The following is a 21,189-nucleotide window of genomic DNA, read 5'->3' as shown; positions in this document are numbered from 1 at the left end:
AAACTGCTAAATCAGATAATCAAATTAGATTTAAAACTGTGCATCCCACATCTGGTCACCAGCAGTATTATCCTGAACTTCAAGTTGAATTTTGAAAAATTTGACCTGCCTTTGATTTCTAAAACTATCATTCACCTAAAACCACCAAACTCCTATTTTTCTAAACCAAGTGCTCCTTTAATACAAGGTGTGAGATGAGTTCATACCAAGTAAAAAAACCTGTCCCTAATTTTGGAATGTAACCACACCTAAAAGACAAGTAAACAGGAAATAGCCTTGACTTGTAAAATGTTATACATATCGCAAGGTAGCCAGCTATTATTTCAGAAGTAGGAAATAAAGGCAAGGATTTACTTCCGGCACAGTGGATGCAACTCCATTGACATTGTAAGTGTACAGAATGCTTGGATATGGTCTTAATCATTTTATTGTACATAAAAAACAAGCAAACATCATTAATAATCAATGCTAGCAAGGTGCTTTGAAAATGAAAGGTCAAATTCTGCTCTAGTCACAATCACATGGGGTGGCACAGGTTTGATAATGAAAGTTTTTCTTTTTACCTGGTTATATATGCAATCTGACTTTGAATCTTTATGCATTAATACAAAACAAGATCTGCCTTTATGTGATATATAAAGTGGCAAAGGTAAACATTATCCTAATTACATCCCAGACAACATTTATATTTTATCATGAAAAATACATCACAGTTAAAAACAATGCACCGCTTTTGCAAATCAATACCTGAACCATAAAAACTGCAAAAGCATGCTTTGGTTTGGCATGTTAGTTGCCAAATACTTAAGAACTACAAAAACGTATTCATGTTGCATACAAGTGCTATTTCCAAATAACAGCTGACTCACAAAGTACCCTGGTGATATGTCTGCAGAAAATAAGCAGATGACTCATGTCTGTAAAATCCTGAAAGTACCAACAGACCCCTTGCTTAGTCATCTTTTGCTTGGATGCTGGGTTCACGAGCTCTGTAAAGTGTAATGAGGGATCTAGCTCTTACTAGGTCTCTCTCTTTCTCTCTCTCTCTTTCTCCTCTCTTCTAAACAGTGCAAATTATCTCTCTAAAAATAACTTCATCTACGTAAGTGAGTCACTTCAACTAGCAAGCTTACACAAGTCATGCAGTTAAATAGTAATATTTGGTTATGAAGGTAAAAATCTTGCTGTCAAACCTGGTTTTAAAGTTAAAATTATGTCAGAGGAAGTTCCATTTACCCCTTCTCTCACAGAAATAGAAACATTTCCTTTGGAAAATTTAAACAATTAGCTCATTCAGGAAAGTAAAGCTTTTTAATTCAGTTCCAGCTCAAAGTAATTTAATCATTATGATTTCTTACTTTGGCTTTTCTAAGCATCACATTATTACTGTAAGAGTAGCTCAAAGAAATAAACTGGAGAAAGAAGCTAATATCATACTAAAACATTAGTTTCTCTTATATTACAAATTATAGACCTTTTTTAGAAGTCACATTTTAGAAATCCACAGCACAGGGAAAATCACACTTTTATGAAAGCTTTACACGAGCAAAACTGGATAGCTGTTTTGGGTAATTAAGCATTGAGTAAACTCTTCAGTGACTGAACCCTAATTTTCCCACACAGTTCATAAGAAAGCGAAAGAAAAGGGATTTGCTTATTGAGAATGAGTCACATTTTAAAGAAACGTAATTACAGTTCATAAATAGTTGAAGTTGCTCTTTCTAAAATATAAGAAGCTAACAAGAACTAACACACAAATTTGTTTCTCTTGACTTAGAATTTAATGCATACATACATTGAAAATACTGTTTTCTAAAAGCCCAGATCCTGACTCATTACTAACTGAAAAAATTGTACAATGAATCAGTAAAGTCTAATTGTTTATTTTCTTAATGAACAGGAATATCAAGATCTTGAACAGGTTACCTAGATTGTTAAACTTATGTCAACAACTGCAGAATTGATTTAGAAAGTCTTATTAACTCCAAAATAATATTTTTAGCATCTCATTCTATAGCTTTTTAAACAGTATATGAAATGAGGAAGGGATGTCTTGGCAAAAGCACATGCAAGTGCTGCTATTGCATTTCTGAAGGTAAAATACTCAGGAAATAAAAGGCAGGTTTACCACAGCATGCTCCTCCTCCCCTTTACATACTGGAGAGGAGAGAAGGAAAAACAAAACTATGCTTGAAATGCATGTGGATCATATAAATATTTTGAAGCATTTAGATGGCAATATTTAGAAAAATTTCCATATACTACTCCCCTGTTCTAGAGAAAATGAAGGTTTAGTCATCCTTTGTAAAACTTGGATAAATCTAGACATTTATTTTCCACGGAAGTCAGCAGTCACTCACTGAATGTTACAGACTGTTCTAAAACTTGGATGATATTGTACTGGTTTTCTTATTAACCTTCTCAATGCTTGAATCTGCTGCAGCTTATTGCACCTGCAACTTGTTTTACACTCCAAAGCTGGCTGATTTGGATATTTTATTGCCAAGATTTCTACTACATTGCCTGTACAACCTTAATTCAGTCTACACTTGCTTTATGAAGCAGTCTTCAAATACAAAATAACAAAGTATTCTTTCCAATTCAGTTCCTAGCCTGGATAGAATTCATCAAATGAGACACTATTCTGCTTTATCCTTTCTGACAGATTTTACCCCTCTGCATTTATTTACTGCATAACATTCAAGCCTCGCTCTGATTAAATACTTACTCATTTCTTCCTGGTCTTTTCAATGTGATGATTCAAATCACCATACAATATGATAGCTACATAAAATATTACCAAACTTGCTTCACAACACCTTTATGAGGTGAGAGGCTATTTAAAAACGCTTTTCCAGACAGGGAATGAAAGAACAAAGAAAAGACAGTCAACATGTCTACTGATGTTTTATATGTCCAAACACAACTCTCTTTCATTTAGGTTGTGGCAGTAGGCACTTCAGAATAAACTACTAGCAGACACATTTAATTAGTTTGATCAGAAAAAAAAAGAAAAGGGTTTAGCAAAGATGTGCTACAACCAAATCTCCAGTCTTAGTCATGACACCATCCGTTCTTTTCCTGAAATCCCCTGACTCGCACCTTACTTGTCATCCAACTTTGGCCAGAGACTGCCTTTGCATTCAAGTACTTCTGATAAAGCAAGTAAGCCATGCTGGAATCAGGAAATGGGATATTCCAGTCTTCAGGACCGTCTGTTATTGGTATATTTTCCTCTTAATTGTTCTTTCTTTGGTTCACTGAATTTCATTATCTGCCTGCTAGCCCAGACCTTAGCTGCAACTTAGCTCATGCTGCTGGGAAGAAGGACTTGTGGATTTGAATGAACTGCCTCAGACTGAGGAGTTCCTAGAACTCAGACCTCTCCATGTTTCCTGAAGTGTTTGTGTGGACAAGACCCAACGTGAATCTACAAGTCGAAGGGCCATGCTGCATCATGAAATCTAGACTGGTGGTAAYACGGACATCGTATTACAAAACTCTCCTGTGGGAAGGCTGTACCAGACAGCCTATATGGATGAGAAATGGTGGATGAGAAATCTTCATCTAACTTCAAGGGAAAACAGCTATCTTTACTTTTTACATGGAAGCTTGAGCACTGAGGGCCCTACAGAAATCATTCCAGTCACTGTACCTACAGAGTAGCCTGAATAGATTCAGTCACAAGCATTTTGGGGACTGTGGTGGCTAGCACAAATCTGAGGAGGGGCAGGATTTTAGCTATTTTGCCTTCCTTGACTCTTCTGTGCCAAAGGTCTTTAGCCCAAATTCTACTGGCAAAAAAAATGAAAGGGTAAATTTGGCCCTTTGGCAAAAATGTCAAAGGCAAATGGCAAAATGCCACAGTTTTCCTGCTTTGGCGGCGTTACTGAGGTAGTCTTGCAGGAATGAGAGCATAAGGATGACAAATAACATTCCAATGCCATTAGCGTGGGACTTCACATTAGCAGAGCACAGTCATACGAGTTAGAATTTGTTAGATATATTAGAGCTAACCTCCCCGCTGGGGAAAAACAGATTCTTTGCAGGAAGATGCTACTTTGAAACTAACATTTCAAAATTTAAAATGTGAAATGAAAAGCTATTTCTGGAATTTTAGCAGAGACACTCGTGGCACTTTGGGTGTGTTGGTAATCACAGCTGTTTGTGAAATAATTGAGTTTGCCATTGCTATGTGAAATATCCACACCATCAGCAAAGTGAACACTTATGTAGTAAATGAGGAGATGAATTATATACAAAATGCTTCCAAATATATGAATACTATCAAAAAAGAGACAACTGTTTTTTCTTAACTCCATGAGTTATACGTTATCTCAGTGTAAAACATTAAAGAATGAAGGATAAAAACTGAAGTGCAATTGGTTGTTTGTAATAATGGAACAGCAGCAATATTTGGAATTATGGGGATTTATGTGAATATATGAAATTCACAGCTCCCTGTGTTGTGCTGGGAAATGTATTTGACAATACAACAACTCACTAATCAGCCAGTCCTGTAACAGTATTTGCACAAAGACTGATCCTTTTAACATCACAAAATCTTTTTGACCTTTCCCAATAAGAGTAATATTTAAGAATAGGAAGGAAGTTAGGAACCCAATGAGAAGTTTAGAAGATAATGTAATAACATTATCTCACATCTCATATCTCAGAAACTCATTAGGAAGAATTCAGCTGGGATAAGAAAGGAGAAAAAATGCCAAGGAATCTTTTCAGTACCAGTCTTAACACATTATCTCCAGAATGCGAGGCTACTAATAGTTATCAGTTATTGAAACTGCTGGCAAATATCCAGTTTGCAATTACGTTCATGATGTTCACTGTGATATTAAGAAACACAGGAAGCTGATTTTCTTTTTTTAAATTGGACAGGAAGGACTTTCAGTTATGGTTAGTCTGGACTAGATTTGCAATAGGAATCAAGAGTTGGTGCTTCTTGCTTCAAAATTTGTGTATCAACAGTACGTTCCTTTTCTTAATGTGTCTTCTGATCACATAGCACCTTTTTTTGGAAATGGCCAACTTCAAAGTCTCAAACACAGAAGTGGTTATTTTTAATTCCAGTGCTCTTATATAGTCTGTAAATCTTTCTGAATAATGGAAACAATGACTTGTGATGGAATACACTGTTCCTACACATTATAGTGGGTGGATCTGTTTATCTTGTGGATTGCAATGAGATTGGAATAAATGCATTGCTTAGACTTTTTTTTTTTTTTAAATATGTAACCCTTCTTATTTGAAGGCACTGCTGTATCTATCTTGTGGTTCTCATTCCACTGATAACGGGAACTACAATATAGACTAGGCACCAATGGCCACTAGAATTTTTACAATTACATTGTTCTGATTTTCTCTGGATACAGGTAGATGGTATTACTTGTAAAAATATGCCATATCTTTATCATAACCTATACCTTTGTTTTTAAGTACACCATGCTTGACACAAAAATAGCATTAAAATGTGACTTTTCATTGTTTAACTACTTTAAGTTACAGTCATGTGTTGCATACAGAGTATCTAATTCTTTGTTTAGTCTTTTGGAGGAACTAAGTTATAGATCAAACAGATTCTTCAAGCATTTTCCATTTATATGGTCAAATACCATGACAAAGTGATGCAAACTTGACCTGAAAGCTGTTTTATGATGTCTTCGCTCTTTGGAGTATCATCTCCCACCTCAACTAAATCATACTCATGAGGACTTCTACAGCAAGACTGGACCACCTGCTAAAAATATCCCACGATCCTATACTGAGCTCAAAGAAATGGCATAATGGCCTCACATATCTTTTCCTTCTCTAATTCCTGTAACCATGATCATTTTAACTAAGACAAAGGCTTTTTATTTTTACCTCACTAGTTTCAGCTCATGACACCTATCAAGCCTTATTTTTACTTTAAATTCACAAAGATCTTGCTCCCCTCCCCCTTCTGTTTTTATTTCCTTTTATTGTTTCTGCTGTAACTGTTACTATAGAAACTTCTCCAAGTGGTGATGAGATTGATGCTACTAAAAGCTGCCTCTTCCTTATCTGAGGTTATACTTGAAGGTTATACTTTAAATACAGCTGCAGTTGCTATCAGCATAAAAGCAATTTGTGCCCTCTCTTGGTCCATGCTGGTGACCATAGCATGCTACTGCTGGAGAAAAGATCTCGCCCTTTGCTCTCACAGTACAGAGACATTCTGATAAATGCTAAGAAGTTCTAAATTACATCCCAACAGGATACGGAGACTTTTAAAGCATTTTTTCCCTGAAAAGCAGCTGTGCAAAAACATTGGCTTCTCTCACTGACACTTTATTAAATTATTATTAAATTTAGTAAGCTTTTAAATAGTTCTTTTTTTTTCTTTCTTTCTTTTTTTTTTTCCTGTTTTAAATGCTGCTTGGGAGTTGAAAGGAAACTGATTTATTTCATCTTCATATGGGATCACTGTGGAAATTTCCTGCAAGTCAAAAGCAACATTTGCTGACACACATGCTACCTTATTCTTTCAAACTCTACTCCATGCAGTCTTAAGCTTTCAAGTTAGAACCCAGTTTAATCTTGCCCAATTCAATTGTCTTCATACTCCAATCCAAAAACTTCCATTCAGCTTTGAATCTGCATATTGAAACTTGAATTACACCTTCAGGATGCCACTTCTTTGAGAGACAGCATATATTTTAATAAGCAAGATTTTAGATCTACAATTAGATTCAAATTCACAATTCCATTGCCAATGTAAACTTAATTTGGTTTTCTAAAGGTTAAAAGAGAAGAATTACATGTTTATTACCCTCACTGAAACCACAGGAAATAACACTGGAAAGGACCCTGATCACTCATACATCCCTTTGACCCAACCCAGTACCAAGTATACAGGCATACCTCATTTTATTGCGCCTCGCAGATATGCATTTTTTTTACAAATTGAAGGTTTGTGGCAAACCTGCGTTAAGCAAGTCTATCAGCGCCATTTTTCCAACAGCAGGTGCTCACTTCATGTCTCTGTGTCACATTTTCGTAATTCTTGCAATACTTCAAACTTTTTCATTATTATTATATCTGTTAAGGTGATCTGTGATCAGTGATCTTGGATGTTACTATTGTAATTGTTTTGGGGTGCCATGAATCATGCCCATATAAGATGGCGAACTTAATAAATGTTGTGTGTGTTCTGCCTGCTCCACCGACCGGCCATTCCCCCGTCTCTCTCCCTCTCCTCGGGCCTCCCTATTCCCTGAGACACAACAGTACTGAATTTAGGCCAGTTAATAACCCTACAATGGCCTCTAAGTGTTCAAGTGAAAGGAAGAGTTGCATGTCTCACGTGAAATCAAAAGCTAGAAGTGATTCAGCTTAGGGAGGAAGGCATGCCGAAAGCCGAGATAGGCTGAAAGCTGGGCCTCTTGCGCCAAGCAGGTAGCCAAGCTGTGAATGCAAAGGAAAAGGTCTTGAAGGAAATTCAAAGTGCTACTCCAGTGAACACACACATGATAAGAACGCAAAACAGCCTTACTGCTGATATGGAGAAAGTTTTAGCGGTCTGGATAGAAGATCAGACTAGCCACAACATTCCCCTAAGCCAAAGCCTCATCCAGAGCAAGGCCCTAACTCTCTTCAGTTCTGGGAAGGCTGAGAGAGGGGAGGAAGCTGCAGAAGAAAAGTGTGAAGCTAGCAGAGGTTGGTTCATGAGGTTTCAGGAAAGAAGCCGTCTCCATAACATCAAAGGGCAAGGTGAAGCAGCAAGTGCTGATGCARAAGCTGCAGCAAGTTATCCAGAAGATCTAGCTAGGAGAACTGATGAAGGTGACTATGCTAAACAACAGATTTTCAAGGTAGACAAAACAGCCTTCTGATGGAAGAAGATGCCACCTAGGACTTTCATAGCTAGAGAGGAGAAGTCAAYGCCTGGCTTCAAAGCTTCAAAGGACAGGCTGACTCTCTTGTTTGGGGCTAATGCAGCTGGTGACTTTAAGCTGAAGTCAATGCTCATTTACCAATCTGAAAATCCTAGGGCCCTTAAGAATTGTGCTCAATCTACTCTGCCTGTGCTCTATAAATGGAACAACAAAGCCTGGATGACAACACATCTGTTTACAACATGGTTTACTGAATATTTTAAGCCCACTGTTGAGACCTACTGCTCAGAAAAAAGATTCCTTTCAAAACATTACTGCTCATTGACAAGGCACCTGGTCACCCAAGAGCTCCGATGGAGATGTATGAGATTCATGTTGTTTTCGTGCCTGCTAACACAACATCCATTCTGCAGCCCATGGATCAAGGAGTCATTTTGACTTTCAAGTCTTACTATTTAAGAAATACATTTCGTAAGGCTAGAGCTGCCATAGATAGCGATTCCTCTGATGGATCCGGGCAAAGTAAATTGAAAACCTTCTGGAAAGGATTYGCCATTCTAGATGCCATTAAGAACATTTGTGATTCATGGGAGGAGGTCAAAATGTCAACACTCACAGGAGTCTGGAAGAAGTTGATTCCAGCCCTCATGGAGGACTTTGAGGGCTTCAAGACTTCAGTGGAGGAAGTAACTGCAGATGTGGTGGAAGTAGCAAGAGAACTAGAATGGGRAGTGGAGCCTGAAGATGGGACTGAATTGCTGCAATCTCCTGATAAACCTTTAACGGATGAGGAGTTGCTTCTTAGGGACGAGCAAAGAAAGTGGTTTCTTGAGATGGAATCTACTCCTGGTGAAGATACTGTGAACATTGCTGAAATGACAACAAAGGATTTAGAATATTACATAAACTTAGTTGATAAAGCAGCGACAGGGTTGGAGAGGACTGACTCCAATTTTGACGGAAGTTCTCTTGTGGGTAAAATGCTATCAAACAGCCTTGCATGCTACAGAGAAATCTTTCCTGAAAGGAAGAGTCAATCGATGTGGCAAACTTCATCGCCGTCTTATTTTAAGAAATTGCCACATCCTTCAGCAGCTGCCACCCTGATCAGTCAGCAGCCATCAACATCGAGGCAAGACCCTCCACCAGCAAAAAGATTACGACTCGCTGAAGGTTCAGATGATGGTTAGCATTTTTTTAATCAATGAAGTATTTTTTCATTAAGGTATGTACATTGTTTTTTTAGACATAATGCTATTGCACACTTAATAGACTACAGTATAGTGTAAACATAACTTTTATATGCACTGGGAAACCAAAAAAATTCATGTGACTTGCTTTATTGCAATATTTGCTTTATTGAGGTGGTCTGGAACCGAATCCACAGTATCTCTGAGGTATGCCTTTATTTAAAACATTCCTGATACATTTTTGCCTAAGCTGTTCTCTAAAACTTCATTTGGTGTTCCTGAACACAACAACCTATTTGAGTGCTTGGGCACTCAAAAAAAAAAAAAAAAAAAAAAGCCAAACTGAAATCTACCTTACCACCCCATAAGCCCATAGCTTCCTATCCCACTCCTGAACTATACATTATAACTTATCACTTTTCTTCTTGAAGCTGCCTTTTATGCTTCTAAAAGGTTATCCTTCTATTGTCTTTTCCATGAGTCAAAGAACTGGTTTGTATAATTTATTATAAGTCATGTTTCCTAGATTACTGGTGATTTTTTGTGCTCTCTTGTGAATACTCCAGTCGATCCCTCCTGAGAGGTTGGAACACAGCTCAGGAGAGCAGACTTCGGCCTATTGAGGATCTGCTTGGAAGAATCTTATGGGATCCCATTACATTCCATGGAAGAATTGCATGGAATATGATCCTGGAGAAAAGAGGGGTTCAGGAGAGCTGGTTGAGTTTTTAAGGATCACCTCATCCAAGCTCAAGAATGGTCCGTCACAACCAGCAAAAAGTTAAGCGTAAGTAACAGGAGGCTTGTATGGGGGAACAAGGAGTTTCTGACAAAATTCAAACAAAAAGGAAACATACCAGAAGTGCAAGCAGGGACAGGTGACCTAGGAGGAATACAGAGACACTGTCTGAGTATGCAGGGGTCAGCTTAGGAAAGCCAAAGGCCATCTGGAGCTGAATTTGCTCAGGTATGTTAAGAGAAACAAGAAGGGCTGCTACAGTTTTATCAGAAGCAAAAGGAAGACTAGGGGAAAAAAATGGGCCTGCTGCTAAATGGGTAGAGGCACTGGGGACAAAGGATATGGAAACGCTGAGGTACCAATGCCTTCTTCACCTCAGTCTTTACTGATATGACTTGCATTTAGCAATCCTCGGTCCCTGAGACCAATGGGAAAGTCTAGAGCAAGGAAGACTGACCCTCAATACGGTAGGATCAGTTTAAGGAACATTTTAACAAACTGGACATACAAGCATCCTTGGGACCCAATGGGATACACCCATGAGTGCTGAGGGAGCTGGCTGATGTCATTGTGAGACCACTCTTGATTATCTTTGGAAGGTCATGGCAATAGGGGGAGGTTCACGAGGACTGGAAGAGAGCAAACGTCACTTCAAGAAGGGCAAGAAAGAGCATCCAGGGAACTACAGGCCTGTCAGCCTCACTCCAATCCCCTGGGAAGGTGATGGAGCAACTAATCCTGGAAACCATTCCCAGAAATGTGAAGGACAAGGAGGAGATTGGAGCAGTTAGCATGGATTTACAAAAGGAAAATCATGCTTAACCAACCTGATAGCCTTCAACGATGAGATGACTGGCTTGGTGGATGAAGGGAAAGCAGCAGATGCTGTTTATCTCAACTTTAGTAAGGCTTTCAACACTGTCTCTCATGACATCCTCATTGACAAACTGATGATGTATGGGCTAGATAAATGGACAGTGAAGTGGACTGAAAACTGGTTGAATTACCAGGCTCAAAAAGTTATGACCAGCAGTACAAAGTCCAGCTGGAAGCCAGTTACTAGTGGGACTGTATTAGGAAGATCATCACCAGTAGGTCAAGGGAGATGATTATTTGCCTCTTTTCAGCATTGGTAAATCCACATTTGGAGTACTGTGTGCAGTTCTGGGCTCCCCAGTACAAGAGAAACATGGACATATTGCAGCGGGCCAGTGAAGGGCTACAAAAATGGTGCACCTGACGTATGAGGAGAGGCTGAGTGAGATTGTTTAGCCTGGAGAAGAGAAGACTCGGGGCGGCGGGTGGAGGGGAGGGAAGAGAGGGATCTTATCAGTGTGCATAAATACCTGATAGGAGGGATTAAGGAAGACAGAGCTAGACTCTTCTCAGTGGTGTCCAGTGAAATACATAAATTCCATTTAAATATTAGAAAAAACTTTTTTGACTGTAAGGGTGGTCAAAGACTGGAGCAGGTTGCCCAGAGAGTTTGTGGACTCTCCATCCTTGGAGATACTCAAAACTCAACTGGATGTGGACACAGCCTTGAGCAACCAGCTCTAGTCAACCCTGCTCTGAAGTGTGTTTGTGGGGGTTGGACAAGAAAATCTCCAGAGGTCCCTTCCAACCTCAATGGTTCTGTGTTTTTTTTTTGTTTTTTTGTTTTTTTGTTATTCCCTACCTATGTGTAGTATTTTGCAGTACTTTCCAAATGTCTTTTGTAGCCATTAAGCATTTTAATGAAGTTCCTTTATCTAACAATATCTAACTTTAGGCAGCTGTAGTTCTTCTACACTATAGGACTGCAAGACCACTGGTAACGTGCTGTATTAACTACACTCTATAATATGTGAGAAATCACATTAATTATCCAAGCTTATTTTAGAAATACGACCTGTACTGGTATGCTGGGCCCTTGTTTTACAGGCTATTTCTAAGCTTTTAGATAAAACTTATTCTTTACAGGTTGACAATATTGATATGTTCTAGTTTCAGCAGTTCAAGCACTCTCTCCTGCCCCCATTTAGACACATTTAGACATATAAATGTGTTTAAGTATCTTTGTGAGCAGCTCCACCTCTAATACAAGGTGTATTTGTTATTATTCAAAAGTAAATTTTTTATATTTATCTATTTCAAAACAAGCCTGTAGCAGTCATCTTTGTGTGCTATTACTGCATTACATATGGATTCCTAGATAAAGTTTACTTTGATGACAAACTAATTATCACTGGGGAGAAAGAGGAAGGAGACAGGGAAGAAAGAGTCAGAAAATCTATTATTACTTAATGAAATTCTTATTTCTAGAAATTTTACACCTCTAACAATCATATGGTGTGCTGTTTCAGCCTGTTCTTTTCTGAAAATACTTCCTGGTATTGAACCCAGGACAGAACCCTGTGAAACCCATGATCATCATCTCCCTTCTAGATTGAAAACAACATACTTGTTTTCTACTTGCTACAGCAAATTTTCAACTTGATATATATCACAGCTTCAATGCAGTTCTTACCTAAAAGAAAAACTTTATCTGTGAATGCCATGTGAGACAATGTCAAAATACGTAGACACAGATACACATATAGAGCAAAAAGAAAGGTACTGAAAAAGATCTGTATTTGAGTCCCAGCTCTGCCAGTGAGTAATTTTTCCAAAATTAAGTACATAAAATAGGATTATATCATTATATCAGGCACATTTTATGAGAATTTATTAGTAAGCTGCCACATACTTAGGCACATAGTGGTAGTATTCTAGCTAGACAGACCTATTAGATAAGAGACAGCAATAGTCCACTTTTCTAAAAAGTGCAATTTTTAAAGAATTTATTAAAACACCTTCCATTCATTTGTTAAAGTGCTTTGAGTTCCTGGAAGAACATCATTTAATGTCTACAGCAATATAATACAGTTTTAAAGGTATAGCAAATGTATGTGTTTCTCAGAAATTAAAAAGATACCGTCAACAGCAAAATGACACTGAAAAATACTTTATCACTCCACCATCATAATAATTATCATACTATAATTCTAAAATCTAGTTTTCATCACTACAGTTATTTGTGTGTTGCTGTTCATATGAAATTTTATAGTTCATCCTCCCTCCATTGTCTTTTTTTAACAGAATTTAAACTATGAGCCTAAAGGCAGTTTAGAGTGAGTGACATCATTACAAAATGAACACAGAGAAACAGAACAAGAGGAAGAAAAAGTGCTTCTGTTTGCAGGCTTACTTGCCTCCATTATAAATACCTAAATATGGAAAATCTCATTCAGCTCATCTAAAAGTAAATATCTCAGATGGAATCAAAGGAATAGGATGTTTGAAATATTCTTAAAGACAAAAACAAAAATTTTTAGATTTCAATACAAATTTCAAACTAAATCTAGTTGCAGTGTCCCTTTAAAATAAAGAATAAAAATAAGCAACAGATAAAAAATAATCAGCAAAAGGCTAATTCATTTTCCTAATGCTGCAATTCAGTTTTGGGATTAGCCTGGGACAATACCTAGCTAAGTACCCAACTGTGTGCCTGTGACTCAAGCTCTCTCTCTATCATGCTGCCTGATCCACAGCAGTGCAAGGTATCTGCAACCTTCATTGAACTCAGTGAGTGATGCACCTCACTAAATGCCATAGAAAGCTTTATTTTTTGAGTTTATTGATATTAAAACAACGTATAAAGTTTTGAAAAAAACCCCTCTGCTCAGGGTAAATTTTGCTCAAGGCAGAACTGAAGGTGATTAGGAACTTTCAAGATCAGATTCAAAGAAATACATGTTATTGACTAAAAGCGCTGAGAGAGTTAGAGAAGATGACTGATCTCATGTGAGACACTTGCTTATTAAACTGTTAAAGAATTACTCTGAAGCATAAGATCTTAATGGCTTTTGACTTCTACCAGGCACAGTTTTACATCACTGGGGCTTTGTTAAACTCCAGTTTCTCTTGTCTAAGAGTGAAATGAAATCCCTATACAAACTTTGCAGACTTTTGCCTTTTTTTTAAAATCAGTATTGAACTTCTCATTCTGGACTCCTGAAACATTTATTTTTTTATGCTTGACATCTCTGCTGCCCTGTCTTTCTTTCCTGAAACTACTAGATATCACTCTGTTCTCCTATACCTTGTGTTATTTACATTGTCACAGGCCCTCTTTTTCCTTCTCTCTTAGCTTCCATACAGTCATACATTCCCATTTTCATTTAAGGAACAATAAGAGTAATAAAATAAAAGCACCATACAGTAAGCTGAAATACCTCTTTAGAAAAAAGCCCACAAAGCCATCAAAACCCATATAAGCTCTCTGATGTAAATATTCTACTCAATGCTCTTGGCTCCTTTTCAGAAAAATGACTGGGGCAGAAAACAGTCTATTCTCCCATACCTTTTCTTGAAGAGGCTTCTTTTTCACAGTCAGACTAACTTCCCTGGAAAAAGTAGAGCAAATGCAGTCTTATTTCCCTCCAATGATTTTTTCCTGGAATTTTAAGTGTTAATCATGATCACTGCCAGGCGCTGATACCAATCAAGAGGAGCAACTCTTAAAGACTATCTTCTTTCAGCTTCCAAAGGATATGTGAGCATGTCTAACATGAGAGAAAAACACTGAAAAATCTCTAAAACTACCAAACCCACTCAAATGATTATTCATACTCTAGCAGCACATAGGAGCCTCAGCCATTGAGCATATTCCTACTGCATTAAACACTACATCAAAACAACAAACACTAACTACTTCTAACACTCACATTTAATAAGATCTATAGGTCCCTTCACAAGAGAGGGCTTTATAGTCAAAACTATAGACAGATAAAGGTTTACTAAAGTGTTTACAGGAAATAGAGTCTTATGCTCTGGGTTCCAAATTGCTCAAACAAGTACTTCCTTAAACGCTTTTATTATCTCAGCGACTCTGGAGTTTGTGTGGTAGGCATGTGATTTTTGAAATAGGAATCTGCAGAAGCAATTTCAAAAAAGAAAACAATAAATAAAATCTTGTATGAAAGAAAATGCTTTTGCCTTGTTGCATAAGCTCTCCTAAACCCAAATACCAAATATTAAGTGATGAGACACACGTTCATCTAGCAAACAACTTCCATTTAAGACTTTACCAAACCTCCTCACTAGCTCCTCACCACAAAGTTCACTGGTTTATTTAAACTGCTGCTGGAGGAACAGATGAAGTGGCCGACGAATGCTCATTAGTTCCATTACATTGACTTTCCAGGATAGGGGCAATCTCCTTTAAAGGATAAGTAAAATCTTAAACTGTATCAGCTGTCTGAAAAGCTAACAAATATCTGAATTCTAAGGATTTGTGTAGCCCTACTGATTGATTAAAACAGTATCTGAAGCATCATGGCTTATTTCTGTTTCAAAAAGAAACTGATAGAATGACTTAGTTCTTCAAAGCAATTCTTTTTTTTTTTTTTCCACAGTGAATGAGCATGCATTCCTCTTTTTCTGAACACTACTGGAATAAGCTGAAGTTTCCTTGCACAGTAGTATAAACCTGTCTTCCCAGCTACTAACGCTTTTCCCATCCAAACTCCTCCCCCCTCCCCCCCCCCAGCCTCATGTGACAATATGGTTACCAAAAATTCTTTGTGTCCTTACTTTTTGAGCTGCTTTCTGCTTACTTTGAGGCTGTGGACAGATGTGCTAATCCAGACCCAGAGGAGGGTTATGTGAGCAATCCCCAGTTGCTTAGCTCAGGTAATCAATTCAAACCACATAAGCTAGCTCAACTGAGCTGGCACAAATTGTTCTGCTGACAAATTTGTGCAGATAGCAATATCCAAACAGGAATGTATCAGAAGCTGGCATTGATGACTTTTACCAAAAAAAGGGAATCCAGAAAAGGCTGTCTGCCCACAGCCTGATCATCACAGATATAACCTCYAATTAATACTCTAGGCCCAATGTTTGCTTCTGCTTCTCAGAGAAGAAACGCATTCTTCTTGAGATGAATAATGCTGCCCATTTCTGATATATTCTCTAATACAGGTCACCACATAACTGCACAGACAGCTAAGAAGGTGAACAAAAAGCCACTTCAGTTGTCACTCCGATAGCAAGAAAGCTTGTTAATTAAACTTTTAGCTTTCACACGACCAGCACTTCAGACCTCCTGTGTCACTGGTATTACTGAACATAGAAGTTGAATATCCCTGCAGTTACCCAAGATCAGTGGTAGCAAGTGTTTCTATCAACTTCAGCTAGGTCTGAGACTGCATATAAATTTGAGACACAAATGGCGGCAATTTCCAACATTCCCCATCCCCATAAATACTGCACAATGAAACAAAGCCTTTTTATTTTAATACCCATCCTTTTCAAGATGTCTTAAACAGCATTTTAAACAGCAATTGTTCCAACTGCTGTCAATCTCCTTTGTGCTGATATCCTAAAAATCTCATAAGACAAAAATTAAACTTTGAAAACTCTACTTACAAACAGGTTTGGAGTCCTGTTCTTGTGTCCATACCAATAGGACTACTTAATTCTTACTTGTGCAGAGTTATTCGTGTTTACATTTATATAAGGTATGCATACATACTCTTTGGAAGAAATATCTATCATGTGTCAAGAAATGAATCATAGCTGATATATAATTAAGTAGAGAAAGAAATCAGCAGTATATTGAAGTTTACTTACAAAACTTCATACTGAAGCTTACGCATAAACAATATCAATATCAAAAGCATTAAGCCTGATTAATGACTTCCTCTTCCACATGAACTTCTCTGAATGTTCATTGCTTCTGCTATATATTTGAAAGCACTTGATTAATTCTTAGAACTAAACCACTAAAACAATAGTTCCATTGACCACTCTGATCTAATATAACAACTTCAGCAGCTACATTAATCTCATGATTAAGTTGACAATTAGATAGTTTTCCTGCGCTTTAAGGTAAAGTGGGAAGACTTTGCTCCTCATTCCGTAATTATTGCACAAGCCACATTTTTTTAGCAAGAGAAACTGTTCTGAGATTGTTGGGCTTTTGCACTCCAGAATTATCTTCCAATTTCTTTCCAGAAAGCCTCTTTTTCTTTAATTCAGTTCACTCAGTAAAACTACTCTGAATAATTTCAGGTCATTTTTAACGCGTTTCACCTCCTGGTTTCCAAACAAGTTTGTAACTCTGAATGAAAATATTTGAATTAAAAAGTTATTTTTGAAATCTCTGAATGTATCTTTTAAAGGAAATACAACTCATTTTGGGGTTTATATATCGCACAATCTCACTTTAAGCCTAAAATTTTAGCCTAAATTAAGACTCCAGTAAAATTTATTATGGTTCCTTTCAGTTGATTTGCCATTGTGCTTACAGTATACTGACCTATTTATTTTTCTCTGAATACTTTCTCTGCATACTACTAAATACATAAAGTAGAAGAGTTTTCAACTTATGGCTATCTCTCCCAGACATTTTATTAGATGCTTGCTAAATATTCAACCATAATATACATAGTAATGTCAGTGGTTAAGAGATGAAAGCCTACATTACTTCACTCAGGAAATGAAGTGCAGGTTTCAGTCCTTTCATTGCAATATCCTTTAGTACATGAAACAAATGTTTTTGCAGTGGATTGTTCAACAAGCAAGTGATGCAATGACTTACAGAGCTAAGCTACTGTATGATTTCTAAGGCCACAGGGTTAATACATAGTGATAAACCATTCAGTTATAATTGTAGCTTTCATGGGCTTTACGCCAGTTAAATTGAGCACTCTGAATATTACTTCATAGTTAAAACCTACTCTGTTATCTAACAGAAATTTGAATTTTGATTCCCCTGAAAACTAACTGCTTCACCATTTATGAAGTTATATTATCCCAAGGCAAAATCAAATCCACAATTACCACCACCAATAAAATTAAACTAAACATAATGGGGACTAAAAAAGGCAGGGATCTTCAAGAAGGTTGTACAGAAAGAAAAGTAGCATCTCCTAGGAAAAATTGTATGAAAAGAAAAGTAAATAAAGATGTAATAAGGGCAATTTCTCCAACTGTATCAGTTTTACTTTGTGTTTTTCCCAATGTAAATCCTATTAATATAATGGAAATTAATTTCAAGTCTKTGTTTTCTAGACCTCTGCAGAACGGAATTCTTTACAGTCTGAAACTCTTGGGTGATAAAAAGAAGGGGATCTGTGAGACCATTTTTGGATCTCCTACACAACRCAGGAAAAAGGACTTCTCTGAACAATGGCAGTCCTCACTTCTTGCTCTAAAAAACCTGGTATAAATTAAGATGTCATTTAGACATCATTAGTTTTTCCACATGCAAAGCTAACCCACAGTCAAAAAGAATGTAATTTGAAATATTCCAGAACTAAAGCATTAACAAACATCAACGTTGCAGCTGTCTATTTTGTATTGCAATTATTTTAAACAAAGAAATGAGAAGTGTAAGGATCAAAAATAAAGTATAAGATGACTGAATTTCCCAAAACCAAAATACCTTTGAGAGCTGTGATTTTCACATTACTGTAAGGGAAAGAAATATTAATTTCTGCTTAAGTAAACATGCGTACGGCAGCAGCAGAACCATACTTACTAATTTCTACATAAAGTAATTTCTGTGTATTTAAGTAAGAGCATCTTTTCAAAAGTAACCCAGTCTTGATTTAGAGAGTCACTACTATCACTATCAATGTATTGATTCCTAACAATTATACATCATTTTAGGTATTTCCCGCTCACGTATGTCATTGGTCCTCATTATCAAGGTATTGTTGACAGCTCAATAGGAGAAGTTACAACTGTGAACTTAACTCTGTGTGAAGTTACTAGAGAAACTTCCCAGAACATCTTTGGTTTTCTGCAAACCAGGCAGAATGTGCTATCCACAGAGATCCTCTCTCCTTCTCAAAGTACAATCAAGATTTTGTATTTTTGAAGTGTCATGGCCACATCAAAAATACATTAAGCACTGGATAAAAATAGCTAAAACTTTTAAATTATTTCCTGTAATTGTATTTTTTCCCTTTTGAACTCTTATCTTCAAGAGGATAGAAATTTATGCCTGAGGCAGAGTTACTTACTGTGAACAAGGAAGCAAAAATCTTTCCACATCAGCAACAGAGTAAGCTTTGTGAAGCCTTCTGCATCATATTCCACCACACCACTATCAACAAGAAGTACAAAAAATGAATGCAATTTTTACCTAGCATTCATTCCAATACTACATAATAAAGATGTAAATCCTGGATTACAGGGTTTGGGKTTTTTTTGTTTGTTTCTTTAGAAATTTCCAATATTAAATTTATTAACTTATAATTTTCTAGCCAAATTCAGATTAATTAAACTTTTAAGCTTAATAATTTTCTTATTTATGCTGCTGTACTGGAGGTTTTTTTTTTTTTATCTGATCAAAAGTCATATTCAGTTTATATAAATATATTTTAGAATATAATGAGAGCTGCTAACAGCATCTGCAGTAATAAATTGATAATAATTGTACATTACATTACACAAAAATTCCCCATATGTTACTCATGTGAAGATAATTTATCATGTCTGCAGACATAAGGTAAAATTGAAAATGCAAAGAAGTAGAGCTTAAATTTGAAAATTCAAGAGTATATATAAGAAATGCCTCAGCATAAAAGTAAACAAAAGTAAAATATAGAATACTTATTCAGTAGACAGATCAAAAGTCTCAGCCATCAGGAAATGGCATTTACTAGAAGTGTGAAGCAATATCAGAACTCTTGAACCGCTTCACAAGGGAAATAAAAACGTGGCATAGAAGAGGCACACCTGGGCCATTTCTGCACTGTAGATTGAGTCAAATAATTCTCAGAAGAAAAAAAGAGTCATGTTTTTAAACCCATTACATCTCCAGGGTCTGCATCAACTTTCTACCTACTCACGTGTCCAAGTTCAAGTCATTGTTATCTACCTACAGTTGTATAAAATTTGCGCGCATGCTAAAAATCCCTTTTCTACCCTTACTTGAGAGACCTGAGATTTAAGAGTTCCTGATATTTGCAGCGTTTGGAATGACCAAGCAGAAGCAGAAATCCCTTCCTCACAATGAGGCAAGACACTGCTGATCAGGTAATCCATGTCACATCAGCTCCTGGACTCTTGCTGAAATTGGAATTTAGGGGGAAAACCAAAGCTCCTACCTTTCAGAGTGGTAAGGCACCCCGATCAGTTGATCTGTGATACTAATGTGCCAACATATCAGGCCGTGGACCTTCCAAATACAGGAATTCAACAGGAAATGACGGCCCTTTCTCTCAAGGGACGAGATACTGTTGAATGGCGGGAGCAGCCGGTCACCAGATTCTTGCCTTTATGCCAGGCAGTGGTTTCTGGCTCCTGCCAGATTTGGAACCAGACCCCACTTCTCTATACCTAATGCACTTCAAGCATTGCCTTTTACTGCAAGACCCCTCTAATCATTTTTTCAGAAACAAGGACATTTCTTTTGCACAGGGAGAAAATCCCTACTTATCCTTTTCCCATAATTGGCCATTTTTTGAGTAAAATCAGATTGGCAGCTGACACTAAGTGAAGTAACACTGAGCTTCATACCAACTTTACTATAGAAAGAGAATGCATACACATTATTCTGCAAAAATGACCAAATTTCAGCTTACCCACTAGAAATCAGTTACATAACCAAAGACCATGTGCAGAAAATAACACTTTTCCCCATACTACACAAAATAATGCATTACAAGAAAACTTACGTTCCAAAGTGACTCAGGAAAGCTGCGATATACTCTCTTCTCTTGTGGTATCCCTGAATAACATACTGTACCTTAAAAAAAAAGAAAAAAAAGAAAGAAACAAATCCAAAGCTATAAAACTTTAAAAAAAGCCAATCCTCCCAGTCTGTCATATACTCCTTGTTAAGGAAGATTTATTTTTGACACGGTAATAATTCGGAATCCTACATTTAGCTTGCATGATTTATCCTAAAATAGCTTTAAACCAAAGAGTGGATCTTGTACACAGAAAATCTTGCACATACAGGAATCTCTTCACTCACTTCTATGTGAAACGTAGCATTTCACAATATATTGAAACACTGTTTAACCATGCAAAATAAAGAGTGAAGAAAAGAAGTGCACCACCTTGCCTAACTGAAGTTTGAGCAGGAAGCTGTGACAGGCAAAACATAATTACCTGAACTGACAGCTGGCTAAGTGTCAAAGTTACACTCTGGTTATAAAAAAAAAAAAAAAAAAAAATCACAGCTGTGATCTTAGTTGTCTTCTGAAGACTGCACCTCCAACAAAATCTTCTTACGCTAAGCTTCCTCATTGGTTTCATGCTGACTCAGGGAGCCACCTACTCAATCATGAGCATCAAGTTCTGGGGCATTCTGGGTTTCGAAAGACTTCCGTCCTGGCACAGA

At 37.1% G+C, this 21,189-nt stretch overlaps 1 protein-coding gene across 4 annotated transcripts in view; it reads right to left on the bottom strand.

The window, feature by feature from the left end:
* The window catches only part of BABAM2 (BRISC and BRCA1 A complex member 2), a 189,588-nt gene that overhangs the window by 25,014 nt on the left and 143,385 nt on the right, over positions 1–21,189 (bottom strand). For all 4 annotated transcript variants that reach the window (XM_026059471.1, XM_026059472.1, XM_026059470.1 and 1 more), the window contains 2 exons: positions 20,519–20,589; positions 18,860–18,942 (listed from right to left, as the gene is read on the bottom strand). In XM_026059471.1, coding sequence (XP_025915256.1) covers positions 18,860–18,942; positions 20,519–20,589 — 154 coding nt within the window. The remainder of the gene's footprint in view (positions 1–18,859; positions 18,943–20,518; positions 20,590–21,189) is intronic.

The sequence above is a fragment of the Apteryx rowi genome, unplaced genomic scaffold (genome assembly GCF_003343035.1).
Source record: "Apteryx rowi isolate R43461 unplaced genomic scaffold, aptRow1 scaffold_158, whole genome shotgun sequence".
Lineage (NCBI taxonomy): Eukaryota > Metazoa > Chordata > Aves > Apterygiformes > Apterygidae > Apteryx > Apteryx rowi.
Note: the sequence above shows the minus strand (reverse complement) of the source record. Positions and strands in the feature narration are given on the sequence as shown.